This window comes from Pinus tabuliformis, chromosome J (genome assembly GCF_031772625.1).
Source record: "Pinus tabuliformis cultivar Carrire ecotype Pingquan chromosome J, CPIR1, whole genome shotgun sequence".
NCBI lineage: Eukaryota > Viridiplantae > Streptophyta > Pinopsida > Pinales > Pinaceae > Pinus > Pinus tabuliformis.
The window spans coordinates 899,919,578-899,947,310 of record NC_142295.1 but is presented as its reverse complement, the minus strand read 5'-3'; the positions used below and the strand labels follow the sequence as shown (position 1 = coordinate 899,947,310).

General features: G+C 36.6%; 1 protein-coding gene across 1 annotated transcript; it reads right to left on the bottom strand.

Annotated features, from left to right (window-relative positions):
* Positions 1-5,753: 5,753 nt before the first annotated feature.
* On the bottom strand, positions 5,754-6,921 carry LOC149229596 (monofunctional isopimaradiene synthase, chloroplastic-like). The gene is made up of 4 exons (XM_089381076.1): positions 6,686-6,921; positions 6,444-6,582; positions 6,102-6,350; positions 5,754-6,014 (listed from the first exon to the last, which is right to left on the bottom strand). Exons 1-4 carry the CDS (start codon positions 6,919-6,921, stop codon positions 5,754-5,756), a joined length of 885 nt encoding a protein of 294 aa, XP_089237202.1.
* Between the last annotated feature and the right edge of the window lie 20,812 nt (positions 6,922-27,733).

Here is a 27,733-nt window from a genome sequence, read left to right as displayed (position 1 = left end):
AACCCTCCATCCTGCCAAGGATACCCCTGTGCAACTCATGTTACCTCATCTCACCCTGTTAACCTACTAGTGTTACTGGCCTGTAATGTTTAATTATGGTTGCCCCATCGCTCTAATGTGTACTCCAACTAAACAATTAGGGAACCCAACCGTTCCCCAATGCGAGTCAGTTTGGCCATTGACTCAGCACAAACCACTCTCATGCCTTCCAAATCCTCGTTTTCTTGTAGAATGGCCTCTTGCACTGTCGTGACCTTCTTTCTCAATGCTAGAAGGCTAGGTCAGAGCTGATGAAACTATGGAGGGTGACTATCCTCTGTAAACTCAGTCACTGCTCTGGACCCCTCTATCTCTTTTGGTACCCCCTCAATGACAAGTATGCCTCTAGGCACCTCATCAACCTGATATGGGTGGTCATCGTCTAGGAACTGGGTTACAGGACTGGGTACCTCATCAACTATTGGCTTCTCATCAATAGATGGCCCTCCGAGTGTATGCTCTTCTCCCTCAACCGAGGTGTTGGTTGGAGCTACCAAATAGGCCTCCAACAATGGTGACTCCTGCGCCACACTAGGAATATTGATGTGCCCCTCATCATCCTATGTGTCCTCCTACTCAACCTCCTCCTTAAGCTTCTGACATCTAAAGCTTGGTCTCCACCAGTAGAAATGCCTCCTGGTCTCATCCTCTAGCTTTCCTCATCCTATGCACTCCCTTTGAGGGGATCTAGTGTCCTTTTGGTCAAAACTCTCCACAAGCCTCTGTGTGAACTCTTTGTAGGATGTGATACGTACATGACCCAAAGGGATTAGCCCTTGGTACCACCATTCCATAGCATCTCCATCCAAGTGTAAAGTGGCATGTCTAATAGCGTCTGCCTCCCTCATGGGGTTTAGCCGGAAATATGTGTCCAATTCTTGTACCCATTTTCTAACAGAACTCCTAGCTGAGCCACCAAAGTGGGTGAGTGTCATTTTTCCCTCAATGATACTCACTCTCCCTTGAGCCATGGGTTTGTCTATAGTTCACACATCACGGTGCATACACGGCCAAATATCTCATGATCTTGCTGGCTACTCCACAACAGAACAAGATCATGCTCTGATACCATTATAATGATCCTAAATAGGAATACAAGTGACAAACAAGCAAATAATATATGCAACAAATTACAAAAACAAAATATTCAACAAACATCCATATAAAAGTTGCAAACGGAGAACTTCTAAGCCATTTTATTTAATTTCTACAAGCCAAATACAATAGATGATGGAATGGTTCACCTGGGCTTTTCACAATGGACAAGAAGGACCAAACCCAAGTAGGAAATGGTTGAGCTGAAGGTGCCCAGCTGCTGCACCAATCTGCACTGCGTTGCCGAGAAAACTACTTCTCTACTGAAGTTCAAATGGCTCGAAAGTGCACTAAAACTGACCAAAAATTTATATGTGTTTCAACTCGGACTCCTTCGACAAAACCCAGAAAAACCCAGAAGGAATTTTAGCTAGTTTTGAATTATGACTTTTGACCCCCTTGGAGCCTCCCCACAGCTGTAGCTGCAAAACAAGGCCTGCTAGAAACTGCCTGTAAATCCACTTGAAAACTCCTTCAAAATGTTGATTTCACCCCTGCTATCCAATCCCTAACTTCCTGGATGATCTCTTGGCCCAAATCAGCTACTCCCAAGCACCACGGAAATTTGTTGAGTGGCCTTTGCACTATCCCTCAACTCAGCAGTATGACTTGCTGGAATGTTGGCTCAGCTGGTTGTAAAACCTAGCAAGAATGCTAGTTTAATGTTGCTACCTCAGCTCCCCATCTCCCGGACAAGAAATCAGATCTCTACTTCCTCAATCTTCCTCTGCGTGTTTCCTAGCTACCCAGAAATACGCACTCCTTGCTCTGCGCTAGCTACTAGTGTATGTCACTACTATGGAACTCCTGAAAACTCTTTTGGAACAGCCTCCCTAGGGTGGGCACGGATGGTCCCCCGAAGTAGAGGTTGAATCTCCCACTTGACAGATTCATGGCTAAACAATGGTAGACTCGCTAAACAAGAGAGTGAATGGATGAGTAGTTCTTTGCAAATGTTAAAGGTACCAAATGGAGGCCTCTAAGCTCTATTTATAATTGCTAGTCCTCTCCCTTGGTGGTCCCCACCTTCCACTAATAAAATATTACTTTTCTGCCATTATTCATTAAAATAATAATTTCCACTTTTCTCCCACAAAATAATATTTTCTCCCGTTTATTTAATATCACCAAAAATTGGAAAAACTCCTTAGTGATTTTTGCACTCACAAAAATTGGAAACATTACAATAAACAACTATGTTCAACCATGGTCCAACGTCACATTGTGACAAGGATTGTCTCAATATGAAAATCAACCATATTTATTTTAGTATTTTTAATATTTATCTAAGGGTTTTTATACCTTGGGTTTATAATATTACTCCCTTGGGTTTATTATTCCTTTGGTTTTATAATATCAATCCCTTGGGTTTATTGTTCCCTTAGGTTCATAATATCAATCATGGTTAACCATTTTCAACCATAGCCAACCATGGTTGATGTCACATCGTGACAAGGATTGTCTTACCATGAAAATAAACCATGTCTATTTTAGTGTTTATAATATTTATATTTGGGTTTACCAATGTTGGGTTTATAATATTAGTCCCTTGGGTTTAATATTATTCCCTTCGGTTCATAATCCCTTGGGGTTGGTATTAATCCTTTGGTTCATAATATCCATCTCTTGGGTTTATTATTAACTTGGGTTTATAATATCAATCATGGTCAACCATGGTCAACCATAACCAACCATGGTCAACTGTGGTCAATTGTGGTCAGATCTCGCATTATGACAAAAATTGTCTACATATAAAAAGCATGGACAATCATGGTCAACCATGGTCAGCCATGGTTGATGATGGTCAACCATGTTTTATAGAATCAAACATGGTCAACCATGGTCAATCATGGTCAAACATGTTTGAACATTGTGTTGTGACAAAAATTGTCTTGATATGAAAATCAACCATGGTTGAATGTTGCATTGTGACAAAGATTGTCTGGATATGAAAATTAACCATAGTCAAGCATGCTCCAACATGGCATTGTGATAAGGATTGTCTCAATATGAAAATCAACAATGATCAACCATGGTCCAATGTTACATTGTGACAAAGATTGTATAGATATGAAAATTAACCATGGTCAACCATGGTCCAACATGGCATTGTGATAAGGATTGTCTCAATATGAAAATCAACCATGGTCAATCATGTTTATTTTATTGTTTATAATATTTATCTTATGTTCTATATACGTTGGGTTTATAATATTAGTCCCTTGGGTTTAATCATATTCCCTTGGGTTCATAATCCCTTGGGGTTTTAGTATACCTTGAGTTTGTTACTCCCTTGTGTTTATAATATAAATCCATTGGGTTTATAATATTAATCATGGCAAACCATGGTCAATCATAGCCAACCATGTTCAACCATGGTCAAACCATATGGATATGGAAATCAACCATGGTCAACCATGGTCCAATGTTGTGTTCTAAGAAAGATTATCTCGATATGAGGATCAATCATGATCAACCATGGTCCAACGTTGCATTGTGACAAGAATAGTCTCTATATGGATATCAACCATGGGAACCATGGTCAACCATGTTTATTTTAGGGTTTATAACATTTGTGTTAGGGTTGATATACCTTGGGTTTATAATTTTTATCTCTTAGGTTTATTATTCCCTTGGGTTTATAATATCAATCCCTTTAGTTTATTGATGTAAGAGTTCATATTCATAGGGTTTAATATTATTTGACAATGGTCAACCATAATCAACCATGGTCAACCATGGTCCAATGTCAAATTGTGACAAGGATTGTCTCAATATGAAAAGCAACCATGCTCAACCATGTTTATTCTAGTGTTTTTAATATTTATCTCAGGGTTTTTATACCTTGGGTTTATAATATTAGTTGTTTAGGTTTAATATTATTCCCTTAGGTTCATAATCCCTTGGGGTTTTAGTATTAATCCCTTGGGTTTACTGTTCCTTTGGGTTTATAATATCAATCACTTGGTTGTTAGTTAGGTTTGTGAGGTTAGGGGCTTTCCCGATAGACCGAACAGGATGGAGTTCTTATACGTGACCTGTTCTCAATACCACGTGCCCTGTAATTAGGTGGTGGTGGTCATTCTATGCGCAGGAACTGTTTATCATCCCCCCATCCCTGGAATGATGTTGGGATTCTAAGTGTCATGTTACCAGCAAGCTGGGATAATAAACAACGGCTGGTCGAACCTGTTATGCTAGAACGTTAGACTGGTCAAACTATTCCCCGGTCAACCATGGTTTATTATGATGTCAACCATGGTCCAACATCAAATTGTGATAAGGATTGTCTCAATATGTTCAAAATCAATGATGGCCAATCATGTTTATTTTAGTGTTTATAATATTTATCTTAGGGTTTATATATGTTGGGTTTATAATAATAGTCCATAGGGTTTAATATTATTCCTTTGGGTTCATAATCCCTTGGGTTTTAGTATTTATCCCTTGGGTTTATAATATCAATCATTAGGTTTATAATATTAATCATAAACAACCATGCTCAACCATGCTCATACAACGATGGATATGGAAATCAACCATGGTCTAACGTTGCGTTCTCACAAATATTGTTTTAATATGAAAATGAATCATGGCCAACCATGGTTAACCATGGTCCAATGTTACATTGTGACAAGGATTGTCTCTATATGGAAATCAACCATGTTTATTTTAGGGTTTATAATATTGATGGTAGGGTTGATATACATTGGTTTTATAATTGTTATCCCTTAGGTTTATTATTCCATTGGGTTTATAATATAAATCCCTTGGGTTTATTGATCTAAGGGTTCATATTCCTAGGGTTTGATATTATTCAATAATGATCAACCATCGTCAATCATGAGGTTTTAGTATTAATCCATTAGGTTTATTTTTTCCTTGGGTTCATAATATCAATCCCTTAGGTTTATTATTAAAAAATATTATTATTATTATTTAACAATAATTAACTATTTAACTATTATTTATTAATTATTATTATTCTTATTATGAAATAAAATAAAATACAAATATTTATATTTTTTCAAAAACAATAATAATTTTTTTTTAATAAAATAAATAATTATTTATTTACATTTTATAAAAAAATAAGTAATAAACTATTATTATTATTATTATTATTTTTATTGTATATTTATCAATTATTCTGTAATAGATAGAAATGAAGCAAATATATTGCTACATCCATAACAAAAAACAACATTAAACATTTCCATTTACCTATAACATTAAACATAAAGCAAATAGAACGCTACATCCATCATATAGGGATTTTGAAATCTGTAACGATAAATCAATGGTCAACTCTAGATCGCAACCATAAAAATGAAGCAAATAGAAAGCTACATCCATAATATAGGGATTTTGAAATCTGTAACGATAAATCAATGGTCAACTCTATGGCAACCATAAAAATGAAGCAAATAGAATGCTACATCCATAAAACACGTTGGCAACCATGAATTTCATAGCCGGCTTGAGAAGAGAAAAAAAGAAAAGAAATTTGTTATAACAGCCGCTGATCAGCAAGCGCATGCGTTATTACACCGTGAACAGAACACCACGCACCTTGATTCGAATAATTTATCCTACGCAACTGGTTCTAACAGGATAAATTAATTAATTTCCGTATTTTGTGAAAGTGTTAAACCCTCCCCTTCCACGTAAAACAGCTGCATTGATCTGGCACTCTCAAAAACCATTCTCCTGCAATTGTCCGGCACGTCTTTTGTGTTCAGGAATTCACATTTCAAATCTGCGAGGGCGTTTTCCATGAGACTATAAATATGTTCGAGAGCTTCTTCCTCTGACAATTCGGAATGGTCTTTCATGTAACACTGTATGGCAGAAGCCACCCCTCCTCGACCTCTCTCCGCCTGCACATAATTAGCAACCGTTCAAATAAATTAAAGCGCCTAGGGACAGAGACCCTACATTGGATTATAAGAGATTGAGTAGCCTGCCTGGTAACTTTTGGTATCGTTTACCAAACGCCCTGTCAAGCACATGAGATATACCAATTTGGATCGGTAACCAACTTGGGAGAGTATGTGGTCTGTAAGAACCTCTCCAGTGAAAAGAACACCAATCAGAATGACAGTTGCCAGTGCTATTGACACATTAGCGGTCTCTATGTATTCATCGAAGGACGGCACATATTCAGCTTCAGACCATTCTGCTTGTTTCGTGTATGCTTCAAGCTGGATCTCCCACTGCCATATATTATATGACTCATAGATCCATAATCAGTATTTAATTGTATCTTTGTAGAAAATAAAAATTAGTGTAACATAATAAGTACGTACTAAGTGCCGAATGTAGCCTAGCACGTCATGCCCCTGTCTCTTGCAGCCTTCTTCCGCTATTTCATTTACCAGATTGTACAGACCCAGGAAGCATATTTTAATGTGTTCTGGCATTCGGTCTAACAGAGAGTGATCCCATCTATAACAAAGACGAAGAATAGGCATGAATACATAGTTTAGCAGCCACAATAATTGCAGAAACTTTCATCTATTTTTAGATCAAAAGAGATTTAAATCTCCACCTTTTAACTGCTTTTGTGAACAGCCTGATGTCCTCTATAGATCCATGAGCGTCATATAGGTCGTCTAAAATGATAGCGCAGGCGGTAGATTTGGTAAAAGCGGCTCTGCACGAAGCTAGCTCTGGTTCAAACATAGAAGAGGAGATTGATGAAACATTGAATTGAAGTTTGATGGCGATGCCGGTGAGCAGAGGAATGAACCATCCTTGCATTAAAGTTTGATGATTTTGTGCCATTCTACTATTTCTTGGAGGCCTTCCAGATAATACAAGAATATTGTTGGAACCGTATAGAGAAAATCAGTAGGAATCCTGATCCAAACACCACCACGACGGTAAGGGCAATTGACAATGACAATGAGAAATGGCAATTTTATCAAGGATAGAAGAGCAGAGTTTAACGAACATTTTGAGGTTAGCCTCACGCTTCTGAATGATTTGTTTGATGAAATCCAAGCATAAGCTTTTCGCTTCATTTAGCAGTGCAGAAAAGACAATACGCAGAGGGATTCGTTTTCCCATCGCCCATACCTCTGAATATACTCTTAATATCAGATACTAATGTCTCGTCAGCTACTGCCACCTGAAATTAATAGGTCAACCATAATGTTTTAGAAAATCTCGGCTGACACTCTTGCGACGTTAACCATAACATTTTACAAAGAAGAAATTTAACGACAAACAAGAAATTTAACGAACAGCGGCTGAGAATGCTAACCTTCTTCGATGACAGTATAGAATCAACAATATCATCCTTCCAAACTGCCGGAGGGAATTGTGGTGTCGCTAGTGTATGAGCAGAAAGCGAATCTGAAGGTATCCCATAAAAATGAGAAAAATAATAGTGCAATTAATCACTTGGCAGGATGTTGTGAACATTTAAATTATTTTCGGCCCAGGGCATGAAAATAAGGGTACCAGTATTCTTTTTATCGGAGTGATTGGAAAGGGAAGTTGAGTCTTCGCCAACACAAGCAATGATCTATTCAATAATACGAGATAAATAGGGGAGGGACGCTATTACCTGTGCGCCCTCCCCTCCACCTGGCGGACAAGCACGTGGACGGCACGCTCTGATGTATGACACGCGTCCAGCTTGGAAAGCCATTTGTTCTGCAGCGTGTCAAAGGTTAAAACTTCACCTGCCGACCACCTACCCGCCCATTTCCGCCTTTACGTCGCGATGTGTGGTTTGCCTGTGGGTTTTTTGTGGGTTTTTTGTTCAGGTCCGGTGTTTGTTCGAAGCCCTCCGCCGACGATGGCGCGGGAGGGCTCCATTACCTGCACATGATGTCCGCCATGGTTGAGCTCATGTCCACCAATTGCTGTTCAGGGTGGTTTAGGGTTTCCTAGGTGGTTGTTTAATTCGCGCTATTTGCCCGCCAATTGCTGTTTAGTCGCGACCGCCGGTGGTTTAGGGTTTCCTGGGTGGGTTGTTTAATTCGCGCTATTTGCTGTTTGGGGAGGAGCCAGTACCAATTTACAGGTAATTGCAGATTTTGGTGGTATTTGTGTGGTTTTTTGGGTTTTTTTTTTCTCCATTTGCTCATTTGCTATTTTTTTCCAATTGTTGCAGCTGTGGCAGGTCCGGCGAGCGCTGGAGAAGGTCCGCCGAATGTGTGGCGAGCTCTGGACTTATGGCTTCGGCGAGCTCTGGACTGATGGCTTTTATCCGGTAGGATTTTTATCCTACCAGCCATTTTCTGAAGTGTTTTTCAACACCTCTCACCGTGTGTTTCTCAACACCTCACCTCATTTATTGGAATTTTTGTTAAATTTGGAGACAGGTTTTACCTTGCGTATTGAATTTAAGTGCTTTATAAGTCTCTATTCCCATCTCTATGTATTCTCTTGGAAAGGCTTCACAAACATTTCTAAAAGCATGTTTGTTACTTCGTAGCAGCCCTTTGGTTTTGTCGAAGATATAATTTATTGGCAGCTTTGAGTAGTAGCCCTTTGGTTTTGTTGAAGGTATAATTCATTGGCTGCTTTGAGTACCACTCTTCAGAGCAGTTATGTTGTAACCTTCATGCCATTATGTTGTAACCTTTCCGGCATTTTGTTTTTGGAAGTTACCCTTGGGGTTTTTTATAACAGAAATAACTCAATTATTGCTGATGTTTCTTTCCTTTTTAACTTTTTTGAGCTACATATTATGGTGTATGGACACCATTTAATGCTAGCTGAGAGCCTTGGCTTTGGTGTGACAAGAAGTTTAAAATTTAGAAAATTGGATTCTAATGGCAGCTTGGTTTTGGTTGCCATCTCCAAAGCTTGCAGCTAGTGTGAGACTCGGAACATACGGAAATGATGTTGTAGCTTTTCGGTGTTACGGTCTTGTGTTTTTTTCTGATATAATGGTGCTAAATGTTACTTCGTAGCAACCCTTTGGTTTTGTCGAAGATATAATTTATTAGCAGCTTTGAGTAGTAGCCTTTTGGTTTTGTTGAAGGTATAATTTATTGGCTGCTTTGAGTACCACTCTTCAGAGTAGTTATGTTGTAACCTTTCTGCCATTATGTTGTAACCCTTCCGGCATTTTGTTTTTGGAAGTTACCCTTGGGGTTTTTTATAACAGAAATAACTCAATTATTGCTGATGTTTCTTTCCTTTTTAACTTTTTTGAGCTACATATTATGGTGTATGGACACCATTTAATGCTAGCTGAGAGCCTTGGCTTTGGTGTGACAAGAAGTTTAAACTTAAGAAAATTGGATTCTAATGGCAACTTGGTTTTGGTTGCCATCTCCAAAGCTTGCAGCTAGTGTGAGACTCGGAACATACGGAAATGATGTTGTAGCTTTTTGGTGTTAAGGTCTTGTGCTTTTTTGTGATATAATGGTGCTAAATGTTACTTCGTAGCAGCCCTTTGGTTTTGTCGAAGATATAATTTATTGGCAGCTTTGAGTAGTAGCCCTCTGGTTTTGTTCAAGGTATAATTTATTGGCTGACATGCTCTACAAAGGGTTGATCCTGAAAGGCCAAATCGTCCAACAAGAAGTTGAACACCTGAAACCTCTAACCTTAGTGCTAAAAATTAGATATTATTCACCAAGAAACCAGAACCAAACCGTCTCTAAAATCAGTGAGGACAAAATTTCTACAAAAACCAGTAGCAAATGTGGAAAATGTAGTTAAAGCACTCACCTCATGTGTATATTTCTTAATAGGAATTGTAAATGCTCTTCCGAGGCGAAGATCTGCTATTTTTACTACACCTCTTCGCTTATCCACCAGGAGATTGTGAGGCTTCAGGTCACTGCCATATTATAGGCCGCCTTTCAATATTGGAGCATGAACAGAGAATGTTTTAATGACATCATATTCCTCCTTGGATATCCTTTGCATTTATGGGAATTTTCTTGTGTAACCAAATTCCTCCATGATAGGTTTGTAATAGTAACAACCTTACACTCTTTATCATCATCAAAGAGTTTCCAAAACATGGGATAGGTAAGAGGATGGTAATATTGGATTTGAATAAGCGATTGAATGACATGAAAATCTTGGTCTTCACATCCTTCAATTTAAGGGCTTCGGATTTTGAGTTTAGATGTGCCCAAAGAGATTATTTTATGTTCGAACTCATGTAATTTGACAAATCTGGCCCTATTGACTTATCTTTTATTGTTTCAACTGCCTTTCGAGCTTCTGTACCATTCCATATAATTTATTAGTGCTTGCAGTAGTTTGGGTTAGGTTCCTAAAGACTATCTCCCATTTCTGCCTATGCCATTCAATTTTGTCTATCACATGCATTTTGTTCGTTTCCTTGGAACAATTCTTAGCTCAATTATTTTAGAACTATATATGACTACATATTTGATTATATTAAAATCAGATTTGTTGGATTTATTTACTTATTTATGGTTGAGAATTTATTTGCAGCTCTGTGTCTTATTATCTCAGTGTTTCAGGTTTTATTCAGCAAATTTAAATAATAATTACTTCAAAAATGAAGAAAATGACTTCAAAGAGTCCACTAGTTCCAATTGTAACTCTTTATGATCTTTGCGGAGTACATATGTTGTGTAGGCTTTAAGTTTAGTTCAGTTTTGGTTTTGAGCTATTGTTGTGTATTAACTTCTTTCTGTATTCAATAGAAGATGGATGTGTTTGAGAGTTAAGATATTTTACAGAAGTATGTGCTTGTAGGTAAGCTTACTTAGATCTAGGTTATTCTTTCAAAGTTGAAAAACTGCTTACAGTGGCCTGCTTTCTATGATACTTGTTGACTGCAATGAATAATTAGATCTAAAGCATATTGCTACGGTGACTTAATAAATACCATAAGACAATAATAATAAGCCCAAGACCATTGCACATTGACCATAAGAGGCTAATAAAGTCATATGTTTTTCTGTTGGTGACTTTCCAAGTGTTTTTCTAAGGTCTGGTATATGTTTTCTGATATCTGAAATATGCTTTTCGAGATCTAGTGTACTTGTTTCAGTAAGAAGAAATCAATTTGCTAAGGTTTAATATCCATAAGAAATCACTTATCAGTCTTGGGAGCATCATTTTGAAGCTAATGGTGAAGTATTAAGTGATTTATTTTGTGAAATATTGTTCATCTCTGCAGTGGAAAAAGATGCCCCAAGACATAATATGAATTGACATAATAATTTCAAAAGGGGAATAAGTATCTAAGTTATCATTGTAGCGTCTTTTGTGGACTGATATCATTTGTGCTTAACTCGCAAATAAAACTGCTTTACAACCAACCAAGCTGCTGTTGGCTTTTCAATGTAGTGAATGCATAGCACCATAATGTTGTTAGCGTTTCAAAGCAATAAAACAACCTAGGTTGTAAGCCAGAATGTTTCTGTGACAAGAAAAAGACACAATCCATCCAAAATCCACATCATAATGTGGTTACAAACAAAAACATATGACGCCCCTATTCTTTATGGCCCTGAGAATCTTGAGTGCCAAAACTCCCCGAGTTACCTTCTTGAGCCAGGTAGGTTGGCCTACCTGTCAAGGGTTGATTAGGAAATGGTTGATTGCTGCCATATGATTGACTCCAATTTGCAGCTTCCAACCATGGAGGTATTGAGTACCCATACCTCACATTTGCACTACTGACCCCTGCATTAAGTGGAGGTGTGTAATGAGCATACATAGAATTGGCACCAACTCTAGTAGGAATAAGGCAAGTGGGTAAACCCTCAGTTTGATAGTGAGGCACTTGAATGTTTATGAGATCTTGGAATAAAGGTGTATTATCTGCAATGGAGTCCAATGAGTTTGAAATAATCTTGGTTTCATTAGCTATTCTTGTATCATTTTCAACCATATTGATCATCCCTTGTTCCTTTTCAAGCATTTGTGGTGCCTTTCGTTTTTCCTTTTCCTGTCTTGCCATTTGCTTTTGTTGGTCCTTAATTTGCCTTTCTTTATCTCTTTCAATCCTTTCATCTGCTCGACGTTATGCTGCAACAATCCTTGCTGCCTTCTTCTCCTTGACTAGATCCTTCTTTTTCTGTTTTAATTCTTGCATTTCAAATTTCTTTTTTTCAGACTCAACTAACAGGTTTATATAGTCCTCTGAGGTGAGTAACTATGAGCTTCAGCCCAGACGAAGACTACCCGGTGCACCTCGTTTTTTTTTCATTGATACTCTCTGTACTGGTAGCTTTAGGAACCGTCCAAGTGTCTTCTCCACCCCTCCCACCTGCATGTCATTGCTTGGTACTTCCCTTTCAGTTTCTGTTGGAACTGATTGAACTATATCATTATCTTCATTTGATGCCTCATTATGTCCTTCATCTTCTTCCATTGATCTATTGTCCACAAAAAAAATGAACAATTTCACTGTTCAGTTCTGCTGGTTGTGAGGGCATGTTCATGCTTTCTTCATTGGTTGCAGAGACACTATGTGCATTCATATTCATCATTGCTTTTGCTAGCCATGAAGGTGGGGTTACTTGGCTTGGCAATGTCAATTGGTCATTGTCAACTGCATGTTCAGCAATAACATTAACAATATCAATAACAGGAATTTCATGTTCTTGAGTTGGTGGAACGATCTCCATGTTACTGCGAATTTGTTCATTGTTATATTGTGTTTCACATACAGTTTCATCATCTTCAGCATATAAGTGTCCTTGAGACAAGGAAATCATATTACCAGCTGCAACAAGTTACAACATCATCTTGGTCATCTACTTCTTGCACTTCAACACCTGTTTGGGCATTCCCTTCTTCCTGACCATCCACATGAAACGCTTGGCTACAACCAGTATCATGCATAAGAGCATCATAGTTCAGTGGCCAGATTCCTGTCCTCCTAAAGCTAGCCTTGATATTTGATGGTGTCAAAGCCCTTTTAAAAGCTTTACTTGCAAGCTCTGCTAGCTCAAACCTTTCACCTCAACCCCTGGATTCTTTGCCATCCATGCAGCACGCTCCGACCTGAAATAGTTCTTGAAAGGGCCAAACACACTAACATCAAGGGGTTGCAGTCTATGAGTGGTATGAGCTAGCAATGTCAACAGGTTGATGCCTAAATTGTTTGCTTCCTCAATTGTTTGTACAGCCATGTGGCTCCCATGGCCATCTAATATCAAAAGGTGTCTGTTAGTAGGCGAGACGCCACCTGGTACTGATGCAGCAAAGTGAAAAAGCCAACTTAGAAAGATTTCTTTTGTCATCCATGCATGGGGATGTGCAGCCATGCATGCACCTGGTTCACAGTTCTATATATAGTTTTTCAGTTGATTTTTTCCTTTGAATAGATAAAATCCTGGGATTGAAGTACCAATTGCATTGACACAACATAAAATAGTTATCCACTCCCTGCTCTTGGGAAAAATCTTTGGCACATTTCGGCTCCCTCTCTTGGCAATTACCCACATGCCACAATTCCTCCCTGCCCGTAAACCTGTTTCATCACAGTTCCATATATGGTCTGCTCCATAAGAATGTTTATTGTAAGCACTAGAAAGTGTGTGATAGAACTTTTGCACAACTGCAGGGCACAAATTTAATGCTCTGTCTCTGTCAAGGCCCTCAGCAGTATGCAATACAAGTTCTAGATGCCTTTTTTTAAACCCAAACCACCATGATTTACCAGGAAAACCATCTTTGAATGGGTTTGGCCTCCCTTGATAGATTTGAGCAACTGTTGATTTGAGTTGTATCAACTCTAGCCCATGTCCCAGTTGGGCCATCTCTTTACACCACTGAACCACCTCGGCCTCCTCCTCCTCAGTCATAACTGTAAGAGGCCCTCTACGTTTTGTATGAGTCATTCCATTTATCCAATAATGTATTGATGAGGGAGGAATACCATGTTTTTTTGTAGATGCCCGAACTGAGTATCCATGAAACTCTATGTCGTCAATTGCAACTAAAATTTGTTCTTTTGTCCATCCTCTTATAGCACTGATCTTTTTAGTTGAGCTTGCCCCTTGGACTGTTGTTGATGGTGGTTCTGTGGCTGATGTTGTGTTAACGTCAGCTTCTGTCACATGGTCATCCTCAACAATGTTCCCTAGTGCATTGTTGGCATTGACATCTGCTGGCCTGTCATCATTAGACGATGTGCATCGCAGTTGCGCACCCCTTGTCACTCTCCTGCCGCTTCTCCTTGTACGAGTAGAGTAACTTCCTTTTGCCATAGATGCAACAACCTGTAAAATTATTGCATGCATTTAGACATTAGAATATATGTCAAATTATGCTTTATTACTTCTGCAAAAATTACTTTTCCTCTATTACAGGAAATTATCAACATGTATGTTGCATTTAGACATTAGAATATATGTCAAATTATGCTTTATTACTTCTGCAAAAATACTTTTCCTCTATTACAGGAAATTATCAACATGTATGTCACTGTTTTCATAATGAGAGTAAATGTTTCACTTTCATAGGGCAGTGTCAAAATTTTGCAAATGTCATTCCAAGTAAATCCATAGTTCATCAATTTAGCAACTTTTATGTGGATTCAAGTAGATTCTATGATAGTTGTTTCAAATATCATTTTCCATTTACTTTCAACAGCTTTATACAGCTAAACCAATGAGGTATGTAAACATGTATGAATTACGTCATTCTCCTTATATCTGTTTAAGATTAGGAAATACAGGTAATAAGCAAGTCTATTCAATATGTACTTACCCTATAGAGTAGAGTGTAATCATTACTAATGGTTGAATCAGTGCCATAAGTAGAACCATGGAAATCAAAGTAATGAGGAAACAGACCTTGTTACATTAGGATATGCGTATACAGTGATTACAGTCTATCCATATGTATTGATTATGTATTACATTAGGATATGCGTATACAATGATTAGAGTCTATCCATATGTATTGATTATGTATTACATTAGGATATGCGTATATAGTGATTACAGTCTATCCATATGTATTGATTATGTATTACATTAGGATATGCGTATACAATGATTACAGTCTATCCATATGTATTGATTATGGAGAGAACGGTACTCTATATACCAATAAGAAAAAAGGTATTTATATAATAGGAATGACTAAGAGTGAGAACCCCTGGATATCATGTTGTATATTGATTAGCTTGTCACCTGTGTACCTTATCTAAGCTTATGACAAGCTATGGAATTAGAACATAGTAGTTACACATGACTCTTTCTAACCATGCTTGTTTACCTAATCACTTGCTTGTCTCATTCTCATAACACTCGGCATAAGTAATAGCACAGATATTTTATAAGTAACATCATCTAAAGGTTGACCTATCAGTACTAACCTAAGAAATACATGTATAGATATGATAAAGTACCTGTATCACAGGTTGGTTATCTCCCTAATAGACTGGATTCAGCTTTAATATACATATAACATATGTAATTATACAAAGCTTTGTTCTAGCTCACTCATAGATAAGGGTGAACTGAAACCATGCTCAGATACTAATACGAGCTTTTTAGTGTATAGAGCGTACTAGTGATAAGATGAATGAGATGTATTCAATAGGTTCAATTCCTGTAAGCTAAGGTTCAATTCCTGTAAGCTAAACAAGCTGTGACTACAGTACTAACACAACATATGTAACCTCTGTGATATGTAAGCTGTAATCACTATGAAGCTGATGATCGAATAATTCCTGTAAGCTAAGGTTCAATTCTTGTAAGCTAAACAAGTTGTGACGTTGATTAGATGGATATGACTGTATTCAATAGGTTCAATTCCTGTAAGCTAAGGTTCAATTCCTGTAAGCTAAACAAGCTATGACTACAATACTAACACGACATACGTAACCTCTGTGGTATGTAAGCTGTAATCACTATCACATTTGATTCTATGGTCTCCTAGGTGTCATAGACAATTGGTTTTACTTCAGTTTAATTGAGTTTCATTGCAGTCATTTATTTTTTATATTTTCCATATAATTTATTTAGCTATTTTGAATATTGAGAAGAACAATCTTTGCTCCAAGATTTCTCTCCATTTTCTGTGACTTAATTTACAGTGCTGAATTATGTAAATCCCCATTCCTTTGGTCCAACTTTTACAACTCCGTATGGCTCGAGCTCTCCATACCCTAAGGTCTCGAGCTCAACGAGGTGAAAAGATATGAAGGCCAATAAGACTGTCATCTGCTATGTTACTTTTAATTGTGTTTTCTCATTATCTAAAATCTTACAGTCATCTAATCCAATAAAGAGAAATGGTCATCTGCTCGGGCTTCCATTCTAAGAAACCATTCCTCAGTTCTATGGTCCATTCATCAGTAGTAGAAATTCACTTATTTGCATTCTTTCGACTCAATATCAAAATTTTTGCTTTCTCAATAGCTTCATGCTTCTGAAAATACATGTCTTTCGATTATGTTTCAAATGTGATGTCTCAATGATGATTGTCAAGGTCTGAAAATATGTGAAAAATTACTAAGTTTATCAGAGTCATTAAAGTTACAATTCGTTTTTGTTCTATGTTTTAACTCATTCTGCATAGAACCCAAGCCATAATAATCGCTCAATTCCTGTAAGCTAAGGTTCAATTCCTATAAGCTAAACAAGTTATGACTACAGTACTAACACGACATATGTAACCTCTGTGATATGTAAGCTGTAATCACTATGAAGCTGATGATCAAATAATTCCTGTAAGCTAAGGTTCAATTCCTGTAAGCTAAACAAGCTGTGACGTTGATTAGATGGATACGACTGTATTCAATAGGTTCAATTCCTGTAAGCTAAGCTTCAATTCCTGTAAGCTAAACAAGCTGTGACTACAGTACTAACACGACATACGTAACCTCTGTGATATGTAAGCTGTAATCACTATGAAGTTGATGATATAACAAGCTAGAACACATACATAAACTCTGTATAAAAAAGGTTGACTGTAACTGTATAGGTTAACTGTAACCCTATGGACAGAACTGTAATGTAAGAACAACGACTTTCAATGGCTGTTTGTGAAACCATCCAGGTATCCTTCTAGCAGTTATGGCCAGACAGACCATGTAAGAAATCTGATAAATGAAAACAATGAAAACAGAACTGTAAGAAGAATGAGTTGTAATTCATATAACTAACTTGAATATATTGGCCACTGTTTTGTGATGTTGTCTTCAAGTTTGCTGAATAGTTTGAAAGCATAAGATGCAACTTCAAAAGTGGGTGGACTTCTTTTATAGTTTTGGGGACTTGATTTTAATTGGTGGACATGGATGCACATGGATTGCAATGGCTTCATTTTGAATGTGTGGTATGGATTTAATTTGATGTGATCTAATGGTTGGGAATTGTTTATTTGTTGATCCATGTGCTTTGATCTGTTTTAATGAGAAATAGAGTGAGTTGGGTGTCATTTATTGCATTTATTGGGTTTGGGTGTCATTTATTGAATAAAGTGGGTTTAAATGTTATTGGGTTGGGTGTCATTTATTGGACATAGGGTGTTTAGTTGTTGAACAACACAACAGTTATGGCTGACATACATTCCTTTTGTTATGTGCAGGTAGGCATATTTATTTGGGATGCAAAGTTGCAGTTCTGATGAGTGGGGGTTGAAGTGACTGCTGTTTTGTACTTCTGGAATAGACCAGTTTGGAAGCCTTTATGGCTCTAGCTGTTTTCTACTTGGGTCAATATGTTTTGCAGTATTAAGTAGTAAAATACTATTTATGGACAGTTGTGGGCCTAGTCAATGTATGGGTGATTTTTGGACATAATTTAATACTTATTTATACATAATGTTATTTATTTCTGTTTAAATTTTGGTTTCAAAAGTCTCAATTATTGGTGGTTTGGTGGGACCAGTACAATATCAATTACTGGTCCCTGCACAACATTAGGAATCTCTCCCCTATACAAATAAACACGAGATAAATATATAAAGAAACTTAGGTAGATGCTTCTTTGTGTACCCGATCGTAGGTAGATGCTTCTGTGCTTTCTGGCAGGGCTTCTGTTATTAAACGTGCTGAAGAGACCTAGAATGCATTGTGTATTCACATGGGCGTTAAGAGTGAGATGATGAGGCCCACCCAGTGTCGCAGTAACAAGAATATGGGATGACAATGAAGACACGAGCATTGCCATTTTGCCAAATGCGCCACTGGATTACCAGAGGTAGAGAAGGAGCTTAATTATATGTAATTTCAAATTGGAGGAGATCACTATCAATAACCAAGGTCAAGGAGAACTTCTGTGACCAAAACCAAAGTTTCGTAGCCACGTTGAAAATAGATCTCCTCTCCACAACACTAGAGATGCCGAAATTTGTCTATTGTCCATAAATTTTCGTTGGCATATGATGGATCTATTAGTACTAATCGACGAAGTTGTTGAATAATTTAATAAGGCAAAGGTTTTTTCAATGTCTTTTTCATAATTTCATTTTCAAAACATATTGGACAGCAAGGTTTTAATGTACAATGTAAAAACCTAATGGACTTTCAATTCAAAGTAACAAGTTCGATAGATCAATGTATTCGTACAAACAGGTCAAAAATTTATTTCAATTCAAACTATTGGTGAGAGCATTAATCTCTAACTCATTCTTGTCCCCGCTCTCATTTTTGTCTATGGGGTGTCATGCTCGGTTTGAGTTCAATTTCCTTAATTGAGTTATATTGTTGATAGCATTAATCTCTCATTCTCATTTTTGTCTATGCGCTGTCATACTTACTTTGTTTTCAATTCAGCTAGTTGAGTTGTAGTTGAGTCTTATTCGATTGATTTATTGCTAGTTAGTTGAGTTGTAGTTGAGTCTTAGTCCATTGATTTATTGCTATTGTTCCTTTCTCTGTCATGTAATTTATTTAGATGTTACTCAATGATGAAAAGAGTTAGAGCTAGTTCACTCTATTTCGAGGTTCATGTTTTCAACTTTGCAATCTTTATCATGGTATCAAAGTTCCAAGTTACATAAAATTCCTTGAGAGCATTTGAAAACACAGAGAACAAGGAGAACCAAGAAGCAAGGCAAAGCCCAGGTGAGATGTAACCATCACTATGCGAAAAGTCATGTGTTTTTGGCTTAAAAAATTGCGAGGAGCCATAAGGGATACCAGTTGTTGTGTGCCCTCCCTTCCACGTCATCAAAGTGCATGCATTTGTTCACATGGACCGTACAATAGGTGTCATACATGGAAGGTGAGGTGTCACCAACCTTTCGGCATTGCTCACAGTCATTTTCGAGGTTGTTTAGGGTTTTTTCTTGCTCAAATGTAGGTGGTATTATGCCCTTGCTTATGTTGCTCATGCGTGATGAGTGGTTGTTATGCTTCCTTGAATCCGATGATAGAAACCTTCATTTCCTGGCCTCTGATGGTTGTCATTTTCTTCGTGTGAGGTTGTTTCGATGAGATTGTGGGGGCTTTGCCATTTACGTGGTTGTTGAACGCCATTTATCCCTTGGCGGATTGTTGTAAGTTGCCCATGGTGCATGAGATCATGGTAAATTTGTCCCTACACAGACTTATTGCAAATTTCATTAGCTCGAATGGTTGATATGGAGGTTTCATGCTTGAGTCTTATCTAATGAAGGTAACCCTTCAAATTCTGCAATTGTTTTTACATGGATTTCTCTTGGGTTTTCTTAGAGTGTAACACCATCGTCTTTTAGTTAGAGGAGTTTGTTATAAGTAAGATTTGTTTGGTTGTTCGAGTCTTCATCATTGTTGCAATGGTGTGTGGGCATGGCTCACAATTTTTTTTTTTTAACACATTCTTGCTAGAAATTGTAGTCAAGTGTTATGGCTCTGTTTTTTTATGGTTTTGTGGAGGTAAATTGATGTTATGGCTTTGATTTTGGTTTCAGTTTTGTGGAGGGTAAATTATTGTTATGGCTATTATCGTGCTACTACACCAAGGGCACTTTTAAGACATTTTTTTAAGACAAAAGAAATCTTTTGTCTCAAAAAATCACTATTTATTTTAGTTATTTTACATTAAAATCTAATATCAATTGAATTGTCTTAAATATAAACTTTAAGACAAAAACATATTTTAAGACAAAACTTTATATTTAAGACAAAAATAGATTAAGACAAAAATATTTTAAGACAAAAGCAGTTTGAGACAAAAAATATTTTAAAACAATACTTTATATTTAAGACAAAAATAATTTAAGACGAAAATATTTTGAGACAAAAATTTATATTTAAGACAAAAGTAGTTTGAGACAAACATTTAAAGACAAAACTTTATATTTAAGACAAAATCAATTTAAGACAAAATTATTTTAAGGCAAAATTATTTTAAGACAAAACTTTATATTTAAGGCAAAAATAGTTTGAGACAAAAATATTTCAAGACAAACCTTTATATTTAAGACAATGGCCACTTTATATGAAACCTATTTAATACAATTAACAATTAATACACAAACATATCAATTTAAGACAATATTATCTAACAACTACAAAATTGACTCTGAGAGTGCACCCTAAGTCTGCCAGCTTGTAGGAAACTAATGTATTGTGCCTATACCGAGCTTGTTATTTAACTTACGATTTACATTATCTTATATAAAGACAACAAGTTTTTGGGCTCTTTGTTTTGTGGGGGTAGTCGACTAGGAAGAATGCGACAACTTTTAATGACAAGATTTATCGGACATCAATTCCCCTGTTGTCCCTTTCATATCTGCTGATACGATTAGAGACAACTTGTCTATCGTTGCATTCGGCATTGCTACACGAAGGGGGCTTTTAAGACAATTTTTTAAGAGAAATAAATATTTTGTCTTCAAATTTTCAATACAAGGCACTAGTAAAAAAGGTAAAGGTAAAGGATTAAGGGTCCTTCTACCAGCATTCACAAAGTGGTTGGTTTTCCATGCTTGTGAAGATGATATTCGACAAAGGAAAATCATTACTGAGACACATAACCATGGGACAAGTGAAGCAGATCAGGGTTCATGTGAAGAACCTGTATAAGCTAGATGTGGGAGACTGCGTTGCATTAAGCACTAAGGCAGAGAAAGTGTAGGTCGCAATGTTGATGAACTTTGGCACAAAATACTTGGTCATTTGCACCATAGTACCTCGAATATTATACAACAAATAACCACTAGCCTCCCTAAAGGAGCACTTCAGCAGTAGGATGTATGGAAAGGATGTACATTGCGGAAGTACATAAAATCCACAAATTTCCATGATCAGGACAACAAAGCACATGCAGTCCTAGAAAGGATCCACTATGATGTTTATGGACATTTCTGGATAACCTACACTGTCAAACACAAATATTTTGTTAGTTTTATTGATGACTATTCACCAAAGTGTTGGATCTTCTTCATCTGGAAGAAAGATGAGACATTCTCCAAGTTCATAGAATTCAAGACACTGGTTGAAAAAGAAGCTAGCAAGAAGGTGAAGGCTCTGTTGTAGTGGCTGCAACACCCTCCAAAATTTTGGCCTGCACTTAAATTTCAGAGCCTACTATGGATATTGTGAGCGATCGTTCCTTAGTCAGTTATTGGTAAGTTGATGATCTCAAGCTCCCCTTTTCAATCTGAAGAGTCGTTCATGCTTTTATCTTTACATAGAATGTGTCATCTTTGGGCTTAGTGGTTATCCATTGTCATGAAAAGGGAGGTTTGTTTTGGTTCAAGGGGAAATATTTATGAGAATGGGTTGTCCTCACCACGTAGACATGTTTCACACTCATTTCACACACTCTTACACAAATGTCGCCTTTATCCTCCCAAAGTATATCATCGAAGCCGCACTTGCCGTACGCTGCCACAAATGTTGTTGCATTAAGCGAAGTATGTGTTGTATGTTATGGATGGTCTATGTTGTATTGCTAAGTTTTCAAGTGTGTGATCATAGTCAAGTTTTATCACTGTTCACATCAGTTCCACTGATCCTATACTTAGCCAAATTTGAGAGTTTCCTTAGCAACCTAGCCTCATCCAACTTTCCTAAACTGCGCACTTGACATATGTAACCCTCAAGATTTTCCCTTGCCTATTGGAACTGTGTAATGCGCAGAAATCCCAACCTCCCTTAGCATTCAAAAATGTACAGTGGTTTCCTCCAATTTCCTTCCCTCAACCGAAACGCATTGTCTCCAGAAACTGTGTAGTTTTGTCCCTTGACTACTCAGTTTGCCTTGCATCCTGAAATTGCATAGATGTGTCCTCCTAAGGCCTCATCCCATAGCAGTGCCTTGCATCCTAAAACTATGTAAATGTGTCCTCCCATGGCCTCATTCCACAATAGTCACTCCCTGTTGAAACTACATAATTATGTCTCTCAGGGGCCATGAAGAAAGATGACATGATAGATGACTCTCAAGGAGCTGAGGAGAAAAATAAGTAGACCAAGGAACCCAAGGTATGATAGAATATCGGGACTGCATGAAGACTCCATCTGATACAAAACTCTTTGGAGTATAGGTATGGAAAACAAAGAACATCTTTTGAAATACACCTCTTAATATAGCTTAAAAGTTTTCTTATCGTTGTCGTATCATTCTGTCTTTAATTACATGCATGGTTGAAAGAACTGAAAGTCATTCCATGTGTTTCCTCTACGTGTCTTTCTCCCTTTCACTTGTTTATTGCATAACTTAGAAGATGAAGAGTATTACCACTTATTTATTTAAGCTATGGAGGTTGTGACCAACATGATCTTATGACTAACCAGGCACAATGCAATGCATCCTAAGTGGGATGAAAGATGTTTGATGATATGTATATAGTCAATACACTCCTTTTCATTAATCCTTGCTTTGTATCTTGCATGTACCCTCATTGCTTGTTAGATTTGACTACCTGTTGCTGGTAGTCTCTTAGCTCTTTCCGGACAAAGCAGGGGAAGGAATTTCCTTCAACCTGATTTCTTCAAGGCTCTTCATAGAAATTATATAGCTAAGAGAAGGAGATGTGGAATCTCATTATCAAACTCTTGAAATACTTTGCATGTTCGAATATATCCAAATGATTAAGCTACCACTCAACAACATTGTCAATCTTGGAAGACTCAATAAAGATCACATCTCTACATATTATAAAATTCTTATTCACTTCATCGTAGAGATGGTATTCTTTGGTGGTATGAGTACCCAAAGAAGATACATTTGTGACTCCTTGCACTGAGTTTTTTTATCTGTTCCTTAGGTATGAAGGCTTAACAGGAGGATCTAAAAACCCTGAGATGCCTCACTGAAGGAATGTGGCCATACCACATTTTATAGGGAGTCTTGTTTATAATAACAAGATATGGACACCTATTCTTAATATACACAACACATATAACCACATCAGCCCAAAACCTTATGAACTTAACATGTGAACCATGCCAAGTTCATAGTGAAGGTAATACATTCCAGTGAACTGTGTGTTGAAAAATGCAGCAAAAAATTCTCAATTTGATTTTTCCTTGATTAAATTGAAAAAAATTGAATTTCCACATTAATAGACAACTTGGGTGATGTTAACTTGTGTGAAATGGCTTATGTCACCTAGTTTACTCAGTAAATTCGAGTTGGAGGAGTTAGAGTTCAGTTCTGCATCTGCGATTGAATTTGTAGCAATAAAGGTCAACTATCTTAGGTTGTTGTCAGTTAAACTATTTCTAACTTTTGGAGGAACTAGTGGAAGGTCATTTAAGTAGTTGGACTTCAATCAATATCAATGATCATCCAGTTAACTAATCAATCATCCAAAAATAGATGGGTTGTGTAGAGAAGTTAAGTTCCCTAAGATTGGTGGAGATTCCAAGGAAGTTTTAATTTCTTGTAGCTCACATAGTTGCAAGAACTTACTATAACCATAGTGGACGAGGTAGCCTGAGTAGGAGCTTCTTGTGAAATTGGACGGGGAATGATTTCTGGTAGCATTAATATCTTACCAAAAATTTGTTTTGCAGCACACTTCAATGTTTTGGGTAGGTTTTTTGAGGGTGGATAATTTTTTTTGATGCTTTTTCATCATGCATGTCCTCACCAAGTATCTTGGGAGGTCTATAATAGTTCCTTGCATGCACATCCCCACCAAATATGTTTTGGGATGTTTGTACTAGTTCCTTGCAAATTTCTATTTGTCAAGGCTTAACTGCCTATGATCTTAGGTTCTCAAAATAGTTCGACAGTTTATGGCACTCTCCAAATCACCATTCCTGAAAGGACCCAACAAAATGACTTGGAGGAAGATGAGAAGGGCACACTCTTATTGGAACTAGCCTAGAACTAGTGGAATTGGTTGGTCCCAATGGTTTTAGAGTTGTACTTGTCTAGTTTGGTGGTTCAAATTGGCTAAGGTTGGTCTTGTATTGAACTGACCTTAAAACACCAAAGTGACTAGTTCTTTACTAAACCGACCAATTCTGAAGAATGTAGTGCAACATAGCTAATGGCCACAAAATATTAATTTTTTAATAAAAAATACGTAAAAGGAAAAAAAAAACATCTTAAACCTAGGGCCCTACAAAACCTAACCCTAGTGATTAATGGTAATATTTAATTTTTAAAGTTAAAGTAAAAGTTGACATTCTCCTTATCTTTCCTTTTTGAAGAGGAAAGATAAGGATAATGTCAAATTTTACTTATTAACATTAATTGTTTCGGGTTGTTTCACAGTGGTTCCAACTTCATGCAATTTTGAGAAAGTCAAATTTTAGATCCCATTCAAAACTTAGTGGTGATTGTTTGAACCGCTTCTTTGTAATGAGTCCTAGACATTGAATTCCAATTTTTCATGTGCATTTATTGAATAATCATATTCCTCATGAGACTTTGCAGCAAAATTTGATCTTTAATCCATTGCAAGCACTTGACCTAGCTTAGGGAACCATCAACTACCCCTTCCAAGTTGCTCCTCAACATTGAAATTTTCTTTGGAAGCAGGCATTCATTTTATCCATTAGATCATTTTTCCACTGTGACAGTCCAACAACACCCCTGCCAACATATACTTAACAATCCATCTCATCTTTACTACTACCTTATAAACACTCTTAAATCTTGTGTCTCCAATATAAAAGAGGAAGAACTAGAAAGGGCCTTCTTGGCCCTCTTCTCAACCCACAACATGTTTAGCTTCTCTCTTGTGCTTACACTCTAGTCTTCTTGCAGCTTCACAATGGAAAATCTTAAACACAATCTCATGATGTGCATTCAGGGAGGCATAATTCACCCTTTCTTTGCATCAAATTACCTCCCTAACATTCCCTTTTCCTTTACATGCAAGCATATTTTTTCCTTTTGGAGGACTGGTAAACTTACCATCCCTATTTCGCCTCCCTCTCCTACCCTCATGAACTTGATAAGCTGATTTTAACCAATCTCACTGTATCTGAGATAAACAACCCATAGAACTAGGTAGATTGAGTTAAGACCCTTTTAGAAACTTAATCCATCCCTCCACAATGATATGTCCCTCTCCAACAACATCATCATGCTGTCTTTGAGATCTATCATTCCCATGATCACCATAAATTTCCCATTCCTTCACTTACATCTTTAGTAACATCATCATTCAGATCACTTATACTTTGTTGTATTATTGCTTTTGTTATGATTTCCTTTAATGGAAATATCTCCCTAGTAGGCAAGAGTAACCAAATTCAAGTTTTTCATTTTGACCTATTCGGATTCAAATTCTGGTGTGGTTGGTTTACTGGTTGACTACTAGTATTCACCAAGTCGTTATTGATGATCATAGTTAGTTTAGAGTGAACGTTGGACTTTGCCTTGAAAACCAAGCGCCGAGAATATGAAATTATCATGGAACATTTCAGAGCTCATACTTTTCTACAAAGGAATACACTATTTTCATTCATCAAGAAAAGTTATATGAGAAAGAACCAAGTGGTTATGTTTTTCAACATTTTCACCTACATTTCCTATCTATCGTTTTCTTATTGAATGGGAAAGTTGTGTTTTTGGGATTTTCAAATTAAAGTTCTACGCTGGTGGTGTTCATCTCGCATTTTTGTCTCCTTCTAAAATCTTGTTTGGTATGTGCAAAACGAGCATTAGTGCAGCTTTTAGTGGTGAAATTTTTAAAGATATGCAAATTCTATATTGATTTAAAACATGCAATGTTCAATATCTACATGATACCTTTCCTTGACATTCCATTCATAAATTTAAAATTTGTAAAAAGTATAAATTTTACTAATTAATTATTATATTGATTATTAGAAAATTGAAGACAAAGGAAGAATAATATATAATGTAGGTTTATGTGAATGGAAAATGTTAAGACAAATGAATAGTTATATAATGATAGGTGGACCATAGGGGTTGGGTTCCTTACCATAAATGTATTCTATATAAGGAGGCAGAAGAAGGAGAAGATTTCATCACTTTTGCTTGTGTAATTGAGGACAAGGCTAAGAAGAGACAACATAGTAATGGATTGATAGCTCATGCGTGACTTGTTTTTGAAATATCTGAAGCAATAAGTTCTATGGTTAGGTGAAGAGTAGAACTCCAAATATTTTTTGCAATAATCAATATTGAGTGAATAGAATGTCATATATACATAGACCTTTGCAAGAGTACTCTATTCTACATGACGATAGAGTACATCATTTCCTTATTGGAGGTAATTAAACTTTTATCATGGTATAATTTAATTATAAATATTTAAAATACTAGATGTTTACAATCAATTTTATAAAGTGTTCAAGGCTTCTTAATTTTTTTGCTCAAATTTTAAACATTGGGATAGAAATTTGTAACGAGAATATAATGACCTCAATTCCTTGTGAATGTTATAAGTATCTACTATGTCTATTTTTTTCAAATCGAATAGAAATATGATCAACTTTGTTTTTGCTAACGAAAAAACACACAAATATATTCTATTATATAAGATTTTTTGTTATTGTTAACAAAATTATTATCAACCATGGGTTATTTAGAAAATAACATATATTAAACTATATAATTAATTATTAAATTGATAACTATTTAATATGAGTTGAATTTTAGTGATGTTTCTATGGATCATCTTATGATGTTGTGGACTATTTAGAAGTTACGTCACTAGTAAGTCAAGTTTTCATGTCTCCTTCTCATGTTTATACAAAATAAAGTAGAGAATGGATGGGAATATTTAATTCATTATACTAAAAATGGGATCACAAATTATCTTAAGTTTACACACAATATATTGACAACTTATCCATGTGAGAAGTACTGGAGTAGAGGGATTGGATAAACCAAGCCTTTTCAATATATGAAAATGTTAGGCTTCAAGAGTTCATGTGTTGTAGTGATGGATGCATTAAAGAGGGACAATCAAATTAACTCAAACTACTAGAATGGGATATTGATGGGTGGAGGTTAAGTTGTACCTGTTATGGGAGCCTCATCTTTAGTATCTCCTTCATCTATATGTTCTCCTTAGGTGATGGAAATTTTTTACTAAACTATTTTGAGCGTTAACATTTGTTGATTACATAGTCATCTTGTTTCATTAATAGAATTATATTTCTTGATAAAACAAGTAGAAAAAATCCTATAGGTGTGTTAGGATTCAAAGTAATTTTTCCTTCCCCTAATATTATTTTTTAACTTGAGGAGGTGGAGGATTTTGAGGATGGCATATTATGTTCTTCTAAGCAATGTTAGTAGGCCTCGAC